General features: G+C 26.9%; 1 protein-coding gene and 2 non-coding genes across 5 annotated transcripts in view; 1 reads left to right on the forward strand and 2 right to left on the reverse strand.

Moving 5' to 3' along the window:
- The window catches only part of LOC136085802 (uncharacterized), a 4,996-nt gene extending 889 nt beyond the window's left edge, over window positions 1-4,107 (reverse strand). Inside the window, exons 1-8 of one of the 3 annotated variants that reach the window (XM_065807276.1) lie at window positions 3,150-4,105; window positions 2,774-3,066; window positions 2,486-2,695; window positions 2,076-2,318; window positions 1,818-1,894; window positions 1,253-1,455; window positions 840-1,166; window positions 158-316 (exon numbers count right to left, since the gene is read on the reverse strand). In XM_065807276.1, the coding sequence (XP_065663348.1) occupies window positions 158-316; window positions 840-1,166; window positions 1,253-1,455; window positions 1,818-1,894; window positions 2,076-2,318; window positions 2,486-2,695; window positions 2,774-3,066; window positions 3,150-4,049 (2,412 nt within the window). In that variant the 5' untranslated portion in view covers window positions 4,050-4,105. Of the gene's footprint in view, window positions 1-157; window positions 317-839; window positions 1,167-1,252; window positions 1,456-1,817; window positions 1,895-2,075; window positions 2,319-2,485; window positions 2,696-2,773; window positions 3,067-3,149 lie in introns of all 3 variants that reach the window. The other 2 variants (XM_065807278.1, XM_065807277.1) reach the window with 2 other exon arrangements.
- A 7,264-nt stretch (window positions 4,108-11,371) lies between these two features.
- trnag-gcc (transfer RNA glycine (anticodon GCC)) lies at window positions 11,372-11,442 on the forward strand. Its single transcript has one exon. It is a non-coding gene; the product is annotated as a tRNA-Gly (tRNA).
- A 168-nt stretch (window positions 11,443-11,610) lies between these two features.
- On the reverse strand, window positions 11,611-11,681 carry trnag-gcc (transfer RNA glycine (anticodon GCC)). The gene has a single exon. It is a non-coding gene; the product is annotated as a tRNA-Gly (tRNA).
- Between the last annotated feature and the right edge of the window lie 2,581 nt (window positions 11,682-14,262).

The following is a 14,262-nucleotide window of genomic DNA, read 5'->3' on the forward strand; positions in this document are numbered from 1 at the left end:
TGTAATTGCATTAAATTACAATTTTTCCAAAACTATATTAGTATTAAAAGTAAAAAAAAAAGATAATAAACTATTATTTATCAAGTAAAAACCTAGTTATCTGTCTTTTACGTACTACGTCATGCTTTTTATTCATATTAATATCTAATTTAATTACTTTTAGCATTTTATGCACGTGGTTTCCTATAAAACTTTTTCCGTGGTAAGCTTGACGTTGTACTTTAAGCTTTTGTAGTATCGTCTCAATCATCTTAGTGCATGGTCTCTGACCCATTTCTGATGAATGTTTTTCAAATAGAGTATTATAAAGATCAATCTAAAAAAAACTTAAAGTAGTATAACATAAACTAACAATAGTTGCATAGCAGTAATAATTATATTATTCATTTCATAAAAACAAAGACTAATCTGTGAATGACAGGGTTGATATTTAAAACACTATTTTTTTAAACTCTGATCTGCATATGAAATTATTTCATATGCAGATTCTGAGTTTAAAAAAACAGTGATCAGAGAGAAAAAAACAAAAATTAAATCTGTATATGAAAAATTGCTTTCGTGCTTATGAAAAAATGCAAATTGCTTGACCACAAACTTGTAAAAATGTGTTCTAAATACACTCAAACTGATTGACGTTTAAGCTTTTTTCTACAATTAGTTTGCACTATAGCAAATGCTTGCAAAACTATTTAGTGCATACAAGTTAACACCTATACAACTTCATTTCTTATTTCATTTACAAACACAAATTCTACTTTTATAACTACACATATCAATATGAAATAGATAATATAAAATCATAAAAATATCAAATCAATGAAATCAATAAACTGTATAACCTTTTTCGCTTTTTCACTATTAAGTAACTCAATTTCTTTAGAGTAGAGAGATTGAAAATTTTCTAAATTATCTGAATTGTTAACAGCAGCTAACAAAATGACATCATTGATTTCTTGGATTTGATTATCAAAGTTAAGAATTTCAGTTTGAAGATTTAACAATTGTTTTTGTTTTGATACAAAAACTGGATATTCTTCTGAAAAGTTAATTCTGCTTTTGACTGCTTCTGCAGCAATCATAATATCTAATTGGTGGACTTCTTCTTCAAACAAATTAAAAAAATTCAAATAAATACCAAGAGCCATATGGAGACTAGGTAAAGATACCTAAAAATATAAATTGAAAGTATATAATAATGTACTTTTATTAAGCTGCACTGCAAAGTTATTACTACAAATAAAAACAACATTACTTGATCTAGTGGTATTTTCAAAATGGGCTTTGTGATGACATTATTGAAGTTTTTTACATTTTTCTTTAAACCTCCGTTTTCTATAAATTTTTCATGATCCAATAGTAGATCTTCTAAGGTACGATCTTTTATTTCAGAACTTTTCTGCTCACCAAGATTCATGTCACTTGCTGTTGCATAACAGAAAAGACAACAATGCCTCCCTTAAAATAAAATGGATAAGAAATAGTTAAAATTATTAATTATAAAAAAAAATTATAAAAAATCATATTTAATAATTATTAATAAATTTTTTTATTATTTTTTCTATAATATATTATTTAATTTTATTATATATATATATATATATATATATATATATATATATATATATATATATATATATAGATATATATATATATATATATTATTTGTGATACTATATGTAAATATTATAAACCATATTGTGGTTTTTCATTCAGCAAAAAAGACCCAACCATTTTGTTTGAATTTCAATATATTTCGAATTAAGTAACAAAAATTATGAAAATACTGATAATTTGTCATTAATAAAGATAGAAATCACCTGATGCTCCTGAGATTCCATAGAGGGCACATAAAAACTGATAATCACCAAAAACAAATACTCTAATATTGTTATCCCTGTTGAGGTGTGTAGAAATGTTTAAGATAAATTTAATATAAATATCATTTGTAATATATTACATTTATTTTAAAGTATAATTTATTAAAACTAATTAGTACTAAATTATTAAAACTATTTAATTCAACTAAAAATAAAGCACATTAGTTATTAAAAAGAAAAACAATTTTTTTATCTTACTTATACTTCATTTCTTGAAGATCTTCTATTTGCTTTTCAAACCTTGACATGGCTACTTTGACATTGATTCTGTAATCCTTCGCCTCGAATATGCTAAAAACTATGGTGTTGTCTTTGCTGTTTGGGTTTAGGGTATTTGCAACCTGGTAAGTCATTTTAAAACTCCCCCCACCATAATCACCTCCAATTTTAATTTGTATCTCTTTATCAGGAATAAATTTGTGGTAATGAAGTCTTTTACAACTACATAAAAAGAAATTATTTAATAATTAAATACATTTTAAAATAATAAATTATTTAGTAGGCAATGGTTTTCATTTTAACTAATAACAAATATACCCAAATGAAAAAAAAATTTACTTTATAAATTATGTTTTAAAAAAATTTTCATTATTGGTTGTTAAAACTACCTTTCTAATTGATCAAGATGTCTTAAAATATGCATTGGTAAATTTTCAATATAACCCCAAGATGCATATTTTATTTCAAATGTTCCTTTCTCTTTTTTTTCAAAGGTAAATGGTGCATTTTCCACAATAAGGTCATCACCAGATAACTTTTCAGCAACTATTCTTTGAGAAGAATGTGATGCTGTATTTATATTAAAGCTCTTCAGCCATCTTTAAACAAACAAAAAAAATTATATGTCATGTTATAAAAATTAGTATAGAATAATATTTATATAGAAAAATATTAACCTGGAAATTGTTTTAAGCTTTTCCCATGGTATGCACAGATCTGCTTTCATTGCTACCATGTTAGTGGCACTAATTACTACTCTTTCAGTATTTAGGTTATCCAATATTAATCCTTTTGACTCTGCTTGAAAAGAATTAAGGAGTTTTGATGATTGACAACAAATTGCATCATTGGATGTACCAGACACAACTTTCAATTGTCTTTTAATAGAAGCATTTCTGACTCTAACTGTTGTGGTCGATGCTTGATCACTGCTTACATAAGCTTTCGGAGCAAGTGAAAACAAAACTGGCTAAAAAAAAAGATTTATGAAAAGTAATACCTATTTAATTAATGGTTATTATAAATTAAGCTAAAATTAAAATATATTATTACTCTAGGACCTCCACTTTTAAACTCAACAACTTGTTTACCATCTTTTGCCATCTTTTGCTTAAGAACATGAAGTGCAGCATCTTCAACTATTCTTGGAATATTGTCATCCACTGTAAGATTGAAAATCTCAGAAATATTGTTGTTAAGTAATGTTGACAATGATGATGTTGATGATGTTACTGTAAAAGATGATGAAGCCAAATTAGAAGTAAATAATGATATAGATGGTGATAACAATGAGGCTGTTTGTGCTATTGATTTATCAATGCATATACTCTTATGATTAGTATATAAATCATACTCTTTCATTACATTGAACTTTTTTTTACATATGCACTCAATAGTTAATATGTTTAAAAGAGAATTTGTTTTTACACTGGTCACCAAGTCTGTAGGTAAAATAGGCTCTTTACATTTTGGACAAAATGTTTCATTAAGTTTTTTTACCTTTATAGTTTCCACTAGACAGAAAAAACAAAATAAATGTTCACATCTTTTAAGAGTAACTGGTTGTTTTGGTACTTTACTACATAAATTACACTGACAAAGTGATAAATGAGGATTAAATTGGTTTTTTAATTCCTCAATATCTATATCTGAGTCATGTGCTATCACAATGCTACTTTTTATTTTAGCAATCATTGAAAATGACCATACTTTTTTACTAATATCAGGGCGACCAATGAGCTTTTTATTGTGTTTAAATAATTTGGCTACATTTAGACCTTTACTAAGTTTTTTTACCTGCTGACAACAAAAGCATTCCTCACAATGAGGTTTCCAGTTCATACATAAACAAAGTGTTGTTGATGTCATTCTTTTGATAACATTATTTATGGTATTATAGCACTTATGGCAAATTGTTTTTGGATAAACATTTTCTATATCATCTGACAGCATGACATGAAACACTTTTTCAATTTTATTTTTTTAGTTTGTTCCAATAGGGTATTTTTTTTTCCCAATCAAATATCCACAGACCCAACAAAGAAGATTCAAGTTCTTGTTATGAACCCCTATTCAGTTTATATATTTTTTTATTATTTTATAATCAAATTTTAAAATAAATATTTTAGATCGAAGTTTTTTCCTAATAAGAAACGTTTTATACTATTTTGAATTGTTCAAAAGATATGTTTTGAAGAATGTTATTTTTATTAATTTTTTGAAAAAATTCATTCCATAGAAATGCTCCACGATATTGAATTTGGAATGAACTGAGTTTGAAATAGAATCTTGGAACTACAAAATTATCATTTGAAAAATTTGTGGGGTACTTATGAGAAATTTTAGTAAAGTAAGAGTGAAATATATTAGGCGACAAACCATGTTTAGATTTAAACATGAACAGCATAACTTGATATATATTAAGTTTATAAACATTGAGTGCATTAAGTTCTATTAGGAAAGGCTCTCCATGAGCAGTTCTCTTAACGCCAAAAATAATTTTGCATGCAATTTTTTGTTTACTATAAATTTTTTTAAGCTTTCCATAGTTGCTACTTCCCCATGCAATATTGCAATAGAATAGATAACTATGGATAAATGAAAAATATATAATTTTTAAAGACTTGATATTAAGAAATGGTTTAACTCTATATAGAACAGAAATATTTTTGGAAATTTTATTTTCAATAGATTTAATATGAGATTTCCATGATATATTTTCAGCTAATATTATTCCCAGGAAGTTTACATTTGATTCTCTTTTAATAACTGAATTATTCATAAAGAGATTGGGTAATTTTAGAGGGAGGTGATCACTCTTACTAGGTTTATGAAACAACAAAAATTTAGTTTTCAGTACATTTAATGAAAGTTTATTACAAATAATCCAATCATTAACTTTTATTAGTTCTTCATTAAATATTTTAAAAAGATCTTTTATATTTTTATTTGAGTAAAAAAGATTAGAGTCGTCAGCAAACAAAATAAGATTTAAAGTCTTTGAAGCTAAATATAAATCGTTAATGTACAACAAGAATAATAGTGGTCCTAGGATGGATCCCTGGGGAACACCACAAGTTATAACTTTGTTTCCTGTTTCATTTTCTTTATACACTATGTATTGTTTCCTGTTTGACAGGTAATTTTTAAACCAGAGTAGGTTATTGTTTAATACTCCATAGAGTTCTAGTTTTTCTATAAGTATGTCATGGTCAACTGTGTCAAATGCTTTTGACAGATCAATAAAAACTCCTAGTGTATAACAATCATTATTGAACCCATTGGATATATAATTTATTAAATCGATTACTGCATGATCCGTTGAATGTTTTTTTTTGAATCCAAATTGTTTATTATACAGTATTTTATTTTTGGTCAAATATTCATTAAGCCTATCATACATAATACGTTCTAACAATTTGAAAAGCACGGTAAGACAGAAATAGGTCTATAATTTGACATAATTGTGTTATCGCCAGTTTTAAAAATAGGTGATATTTTAGCAATTTTTAATTTCTCCGGTACAATACCGGATTGTATTGAAAGGTTAAAAATATGAAACAAAGATGGTTCTATGATATCGAAGATTGCTTTAACTACGTTCACGCTAATTTGATCAATGCCAGCGGATTTATTATTTTTCAGACTATTGAACGCATTACGCACCTCAGTTATATTTAAACTAACTTCTTTCATAGATATATTGGTTGGTTTTATATAGGATTTGAAATTTGTGGTGTTTCACAGTTCATGGTCTCCTTTGATTTTCCGCATACTTTTATTTTTTTAACAAAGTTTTTATTGGAAATTTTTTCTATATTTGGTTCAATAAAATCAGTAAGATGTTAAGGTAGCTCATATAGAAAAAATACTCAATTTAAAAAAAAATTTTAATTTTTTTTAATGTACCATTTGATGGAAAATTTATAATTCTTTCAGAAAATATGCACATTTTGCATAAAATAATTACTAGTATTACTGTACTTAAACGTTTTTATTTTTCAGTTTATTTGTCAGTTTCATTTTTTTGCTAATAATTTCTTTTTATCGGAAAACTATGGTCATTGTTTTCATAACTTTTTAATTTTATTCTTTTTTTACAACTTCAAAACATGATATCTCGAGATTAAAACATGATATCTCGAGATTAAAACATGATATCTCGAGATTAAGAAAACCTTTTTGGCTGAAATTTTTAGTGTATGTTCGTTAATCATTAAGATTTCAGATGTACTAAAAAATCAACTAAAAATAGTTTTATCAATTGAAAATAAAATATCAAAAAATTTAGCATTGATATATAGGGCTAAACCATTTTTAAGCAGTAGTTCTTTGAAAAGTTTATATTTCTCTTTTATTCATTGTTATTTAACTTACTGCAATATTGCATGGGCAAGTACAAACCATACAAAATTAAAAAAACAAAATTTTCAAGTAACAACTTTGTTGTCCCAAAATATAATTCAAAACTAACTTCATATTCAGTTCTTTATCGGGTTAAAATGTTTCCCAAAATTGTAAATACACATAAAACTAGTATAGAGCAGTTTAAAAATGAATCAAAACAGGCATTCTTACTTATGGACTTTAATATATCCGATTTTAAATGTTTTTTTTAATTAAAACTCAAATACATAAAATAATTAATACAAACGTATGTCACTGAGTGTATCAATATTTTTTTTTTTTATTATTATCTTAATTGTGGTATTACCTCTATGACGTTTGCTAATTTATTTACGTTATTTCTATGAAGTTGACTAATTTATTTTTGTTATTTCTATGGTGTATATTAATTTATTTACTTTTTATTTTTAAATCTTACTTTATATTTTTAATTTTTAAATAAATGATAATATCTTCTTTAATTTTTCTTATTCTGAAAAAATGATCTTACTCTTTCCTTAAAGTTTTATTCTTTAAGTTTTTCTTTAAATGACAACGAATTGTTATCTATTTTACTTTTTTATTTTTATTTTATTTTTATAAATAGTTTGTTAACTATTTATTATAATTAATTTACTATTTATTATATATAAATAGTTTGTTAACTATATTTAAATATTACGGTTTTTGTAAATACGTGAGAATAGGGCTCGGTGATAAGGCTAAATTAGTCTTCCTCTTGCCCTGCCTATATTTATTTTTATTTATGTGCTTCGAAACTGTATGTATTATTTAACGGCAAAAAAAAAAAAAAAAAAAAAAAATTTATAATTTAACACCTGTTTTTTCTTATGTATAATTTTGTGATTTTTTTAAGTATTGTATCCCGTTTTTGAAATTTTAATTATTTTTTTATTCTCTTAGTAGAAATAAATGAAAAATAATGTAATGAAGCTATAATCAAAAATTTTTTGAGTTTAAACCAAATTTAATCAAGAAACATTGTTTTGAATTTTTTTTAAATTAGCCCTTTTTACCTCTGAATTTGTTGAAAGTTGCCTTAAATATAATTTATTTACAGTTTTTTTTATGAAAATTGAGTTTGATATATCATCAAAAATACAATAAAATGTATATGAACCGTTGCAATTTATTCTATTAAAATTTTTTTATCTATATGAGCCTCCTTAATAGAGATGTGTTTTGTTAAAACAAAACTCTTAACGATACATTTTTTTGGGTAACCACTTAAAGTTTTTGGAAATAATAAACTTCCCTTTACCTTTATAGCTGTTTATGACGAAAGTAATTTTTTTAATTAAAGTTGAAATTTTGCGTAGGATTCGTAATTACTACGACATACTGAAAGGTAACAGCTATTAAGTATAATGTATGTGACTGTGACCTTCCGGCATTTGTTTTTTAAAAGTTACGTTCAAAATATCTTTTAAACGTTTTTTAAACGTCTTTTAAACGTTCTTTATGTAAGAATGTTTAGAAGATTTTTACAAGACATTTAAAATACATCTAGAACGTAATTTTAAAAAATAGTTAAAAATAAATGCCCGCTGGGTAATATGTGCAGTTAATATCAAGAATGTTTTCCTCTTCATCTACTATGTATTATGTGTTACCTATGATTTATCATATATCATGTCTTATGTAAAAATAAAACCTTTTTTTTTCAAATATTTCTTTGAAAAAAAGTTGACATTTATTTCATACAATCTTCCGCATCATAAAAAAATACTTCGTGCGTTCTAGCAACGCGTTTAATGTAACGTTGTATAACAAACAACTCGTGACATTTAAAACCTAGTGCTCTAATACTAAAATAATATCGAAAACTTTTACAAGCCTAAAGTAAAAAATATGAATTAGATTTGAAAGTTTGCAAATTTTGTTTGATTTTTAAATTCATTCAGCGAAGTTTTACAAACTTTTTTACTAATTTTACAACTTCAGCAAAGCTTCTTTATTTTACATATTTCTTCATTTTACAACACCAGCCAAAGTTTCTTTATTTTACATATTTCTTCATTTTACAACACCAGCCAAAGTTTCTTTATTTTACATATTTCTTCACTTTACAACTTCAATCAAAGCAGCTAACTACGAATAATCAAAGTGTTTGGAACAACATTTATTAAATCATATAAAGTGTCTGGAATTCATTAAATCATAAAAAAAAAAAACATTCATCTTACTTGAGTTAAAAATTACAAAACGAAAACAAAACTGTTTTTTTATTAAAAAAAGTCTTTAGTTAACATTTATAAACATTATTAATGTTTTACAAATTAGAATGAATAAATTCCACATTTTTCCAAATTTCACATTTAAGCAAAAAGCCTAATTCAAAAATCTCAACAGCTTAGAAACTAACTTCAAAACATAAAAAAATATTCTGCGATTTTTATCAAATAAATGCTGCGCATTTTAAAATCTCTTGTAGTATCAATCTCATTATGCTGCTTTTCGATTGTTTTTTTTTGACAGTATATAAACGAACAGAAATGTTTCAGAATGCTAATCAATTGCCGCAATTATTTTATTAGTTAAATCTTATAAAATATCACTTAACAATTCAAATAATTAGCAAGAAATTGGCATTCGACTTGTTTTTACAAAACTTCTTGAATATCTGATCATACATACTATCAACAAGGTATAATGGACTAGCTGGAGGGAGAAGCCGAAAATCGTTTAAAATTGTGGTACAGTTTTAGTAGTATAATTATTTTAGTGGAAAGTTAAAAGGGCGCCTTTGCGTTAAAAAAAGAACATTATGAAATGTAGTTTGTCAGCTTTGAAAGCTGTAATCAAATTGGATTAATCACTTAAAAGTTGACTGAAAAAGTTTTTAACAACTGTTTGAGCTATTAGGAAGTAATCACAAGTATTCTTTAATTGGATACCTAGATACTAGGTATACGTATGAAAAAGACAAATTCTGCTATTCTTTTGGTTCCTTATTTTTCTATAGGTTTGTTACGTTCTTACAGAACGTTTTTTCGGCAGAACTTTTTTTCGCGACGTCGAAAAGCACTACCAGATTTTATTTTGTATTTTAATTTTGTAGTATTTTTGCCGGATTTAAAAATAGATAGCTATACTATAAATATAGGAATAAAAATACTTTTTTGTAAATCAGTCAAAATATACTATCAATATTAATCTAAACATGGACTAATTCATTTCTCATCTAGAAACTTAATCAGTCTTTTCAAATAAAACAACATAAAAAAATAACTATAAACTAGGGTAATTTAAGCAAAACGCGCTTACATCCGCAAATAAATTGTTGTTGACACTATGATACATTGCTGCATTATGCACTATTAGATTACTTAGTCTTTCCGCTAAAAAAACTTTGCAGACTTTTCTAACTTTTATAAAAGTGTTTAACACTACCATTAAATCTGTATATGATGTAAAAGCATTAAACCTCACCAACTTGAACTGCACTTTGACAACATTATAAACAGGTGTGTAAGATTTAATCTCTTTAGTTAACTCGTAGCCTCCCAACACTCCACATAGAGCGTTTGGAAAAAATTTAAATGCCAAAAACGTAGGCGGGGCTGTCCCGAAGAGTACTGAAAAGACGGGGAAGAGGGAGTGACATATCTATTTTTTGCCAATTAAGACTAAAAATTTTTGTTTGTCGACTAAGATCTGTAAACTTTGTTCTTTTACCGACAGCTAACTACAGAACTAAATTTGCCAACTACAGTCCAAATTTTCTGACTAATTAATTTCCTACAGGAAATAAACACCTCCTTTCGCCCTTCAACCCCCACCTCGTGACGGCTCTGTACCTAGAAACTTCTCTTGTCCAGTTCTGAGATCACACCCAATTCATTATATATATTGTAATTTTTTTGAAGCTACTTTATTCAAAAAATCCGGAACACGACATATAATGAGGAAGCAAAATAAAACTTTGAACAAGTAATATAGTATCGTATTCAGCAGAACTTAACCTTTGCTATTTGATTAATCATAATCCATAAAATGGTAATTGAAAAAGCAATTTTTAGTAATGTATTTAAAAATATATTATAAAAAGACAACACGTACATCAAATATAGAAATAAATAGCGACTGATATAAAGAGTTTTTAAAGATTGAGTAAATGTTGGTCAGAATCGTTTTCATAAGTAATACATGCAAAAAAATTTGGTGTAACCCCTTTAAATCCTTGAAATGCATAGTGTTAGCACTCGTGGCAATCAATCAAGAACTTTTTCTTTATCTTCACAAAACATTACTTCGCATGACCAACGAGGTTTTTTTGCATACTCCCACAACTTCTATTGAAGTTTTTTTTTGCATCTGTATTCAATTTTTTATTTTGAAAACTTACTTCTTCGATTATTAATTTTTTCTTATTTTCAAGATAGTCAGCTAGTTTTTTTTATTTCTGGTTCAATAATTCTTGATGAAGTTTTTTCAACATTTTTAACATCAATAATATATAACTTCGCCGATGAAATTATGGTACCAATCAATGGCTAAGATGCAGAGGATACAGGTTTGCAGCTCTAACCCGGTGAATGTCTTTGTGTTGATGTAGTGGTGTGTTCATTGACTGGATAGCAATCAAAGATAATAACCAAGATAGGGTGAAAGAACATCAAGTTAGTCTGTAGCTTTTTAATATTGTTATTACTTTTATCTTTTATTGTTTTGGCGTTGTAAAGCGCACCAGCTATTTGTAAACATCAATTGTTCATGAATTTGTGCACTCCATTGTTCATAAAAGTGTTCTCATAAAAAATTATTGATTTATGTTTTGTATGATATTAATTGTCATTAAAAATTTTAATGACAATTAATATCATACAAAACATAATTAATATAAAATAAAACCGAGTCTTATCATCGCATTGTTGGTTCAGTGGTAGAATTCTCGCCTGCCACGCGGGGGACCGGGGTTCGATTCCCCGACAATGCATATGTTTTGAAAAACAGTTATTGTGAAACCGTAACAAATAAGGACAATTTTAATGAATTTTTAATGAAGTTTAATGAATTTTAAATTAAAATTAAAAGATTCCATTAAAAATTTATTAAAATTGTCCTTATTTGTTACGGTTTCACAATAACTGTTTTTCAAAACATATGCATTGTCGGGGAATCGAACCCCGGTCCCCCGCGTGGCAGGCGAGAATTCTACCACTGAACCAACAATGCGATGGTATGTATCAATTTTATTTTTTATAAAATTTAACTATAAAACGCTTTTTTTTTAAAATTTATTTTTTTAAACAAACATTTTTCAACGATCAATACTTTCTTTCTTTTACCTTTTTTATTATTGCAATTACCTTTACCTAGAATTTGTTTTATATAATACCCAGGCCGTAGGAACAAAACTTATATTATTTTGAAGGGGGGGGGGGGGGAGGGGGGGCAGTACTTCCCCGTAATAGTTTTAAGGACTTTTTTTTATTTTTTTGAAGTCATTTTTTCATTCGATTTCTTTAAAATATATTATTTGAAAAATAAATTGGGGGAGGGGCAAACGCCCCTGCTGCCCACCCGGCTGCTACGGGCCTGTTACCTCGAATTTTATATATTACCTGTTACCTAGAATTTGTTTTATATATTAAATAAATTATCTACTTACAAGAATTGTCATTAAAACAACTTTAGCTTGAAAATTTTTGGTAAATCTCAAGCGGCTTAAAATAATTCCATTTTTCGTTTTAGAAAAAAGGGAGAATAGTGTAAAAATTGATACCAGTAATATAGTTATAATAAATGAAAATAACTTTTAACAATGATGATTTATATATTTATCACAATAATAATAGTTATCATTGTTAATAAAAAAAGTATCTATAATACTTGTAGTAAATATTTTAAGATATTTTACAGGCCGATTAAACGGCCTAAAATAATTTCATTTTCGCATTCTCGTTCGTAAAGATTTTGATAATATAAAAATTATGAAAATATAAATTTTATATTTTCATAATTTTTAAACATTTTTTACTAATTTTGATTTTTTTTATTTTCTAAATTTTTTAGACATTACAAAAAAAAAAAGAATAGTTTTCATCAATTTTTTTCTATGATGGAGAAAATTATAACTTATCTATGATGGAGAAAATTATTACTTAACATTTTTTCTATGATGGAGAAAATTATAACTTAACATTTTTACAATAATGGTCATGAAGAAAAAAATTTTAAACTAAAATTACCCTCATTAGAAAACAGGAGAAGGCGGGGTTTTAATTTAGTAAAGGATTTAATCAAAATGCTCAAATTAATAAAACGAATTGACGAAATAAGTTTTGCTTAACCCAATTGAATATTTTAATACTAATCCAGTAAATAGTATCACCGGTCAATCTTCCACATGCTAAGACCTGACTGTTGTGGAGGCACGGCTCCTATACAGCAGAGACAGTCAGGAATGCAGAGTCCCCAAGAAAGAGCAGCTTAGTCTTCTTGAGTTTAAATGTAAAGTTGCATCTTGTCTTTGTGCAGAGAAAAAGATCCTGATGCAAGGGAAGGCTAAGCTCAAAGGTTGAGGAGAAGCATGCTGAAATGAGGCGATATTTGACCGGACAACACTGGACAATGGCCTGTTTTTGCTGGAGCAAGAGGCAGATGCAAAAATCCAGGCTGCAAAGGACTTATGAAGATACAGTGTCAGAAATGCAGTGAAAACGCCGCAAAAGTGTACTCTGCTTCTCTGCAGAAAAGAACTGTTTTATGGGTTTAGTAGTTATAGACCTGTAGCAAAGTGTCCAGAGTATTTTTTAGTTGGTCATTATTCATTCTGGAAAACTGTTCATTTTGTTAACAGAAAAATGTTATTTTGTTAGAGAACATGCGATAAAAAATATTTTCAATGAATTGAATTATTTTTGTTGGTTCTTCAAATGCACAATATTACTTCTAGGTAACTTTCCTATCTACAACTTGGTCGAATGGTCGAGCGAGACGTCATAAATTAAAAATACATAAAGTGTCAATAAAAACACACAATATCTGCAAGTTTAACACAATCAAACACAGTTTTTATCCTCTAGAGTTCTAAATGACTGGAATGTACTAACAAAAGAAATTATTGAGTCAAAAAACGTAAATCAATTTAAGAACCACATTGATAAACATTTCAAATTTTAAACTTCAAACCTCAGATCATGTATATTGTTTTAATCGGTGCTAAATTTGTTGACTGTTATAGACTGAAATTCTACGTAATTTCAGCTTCAACTCATATGAATTACAGCGTCACTTTTATTCTATTCTACGTAACGAATTGGTTTTGGTAACGAATTTAGTTTTTTATTTAACACTTTTGAGTGAAGAAAAATAAGGTTTCTTCAAGTTAAGAGTTTGTAAAACTGTTTTGTTTTTTTTACTTAAAGAATTTGGTAAATTTAAATTGCTGTAATACTAAGTATTTCAGCAACAATAAAAGTAGTTAATTGAAATGTTAGTTCATTAACTTTTAGTTGGTACACACATCTTTGGAAAACAAGCTTCAATAAGAGTACACCAAATAGATATCATTGCAGTGACAGAAACCGAAATAGAGAAGTCACGGAATAAGAGGTGGTGGCGTAGCTATCTATATAAGGAAAGATTCGGTGCAATGTAAAGTGACGTTTTAAAATATTGAACAAAATCTTGAGATAATATGGGTAAATTATAGTATAACATGAAGAGAAAGTATTAATAGAATGCATATACCGCCCAGCAAATTTGAAATTATATAAGCAATTAAATAGTTACATGGTCAAACGGTTTAATT

This window comes from Hydra vulgaris, chromosome 10 (genome assembly GCF_038396675.1).
Source record: "Hydra vulgaris chromosome 10, alternate assembly HydraT2T_AEP".
Taxonomy (NCBI): domain Eukaryota; kingdom Metazoa; phylum Cnidaria; class Hydrozoa; order Anthoathecata; family Hydridae; genus Hydra; species Hydra vulgaris.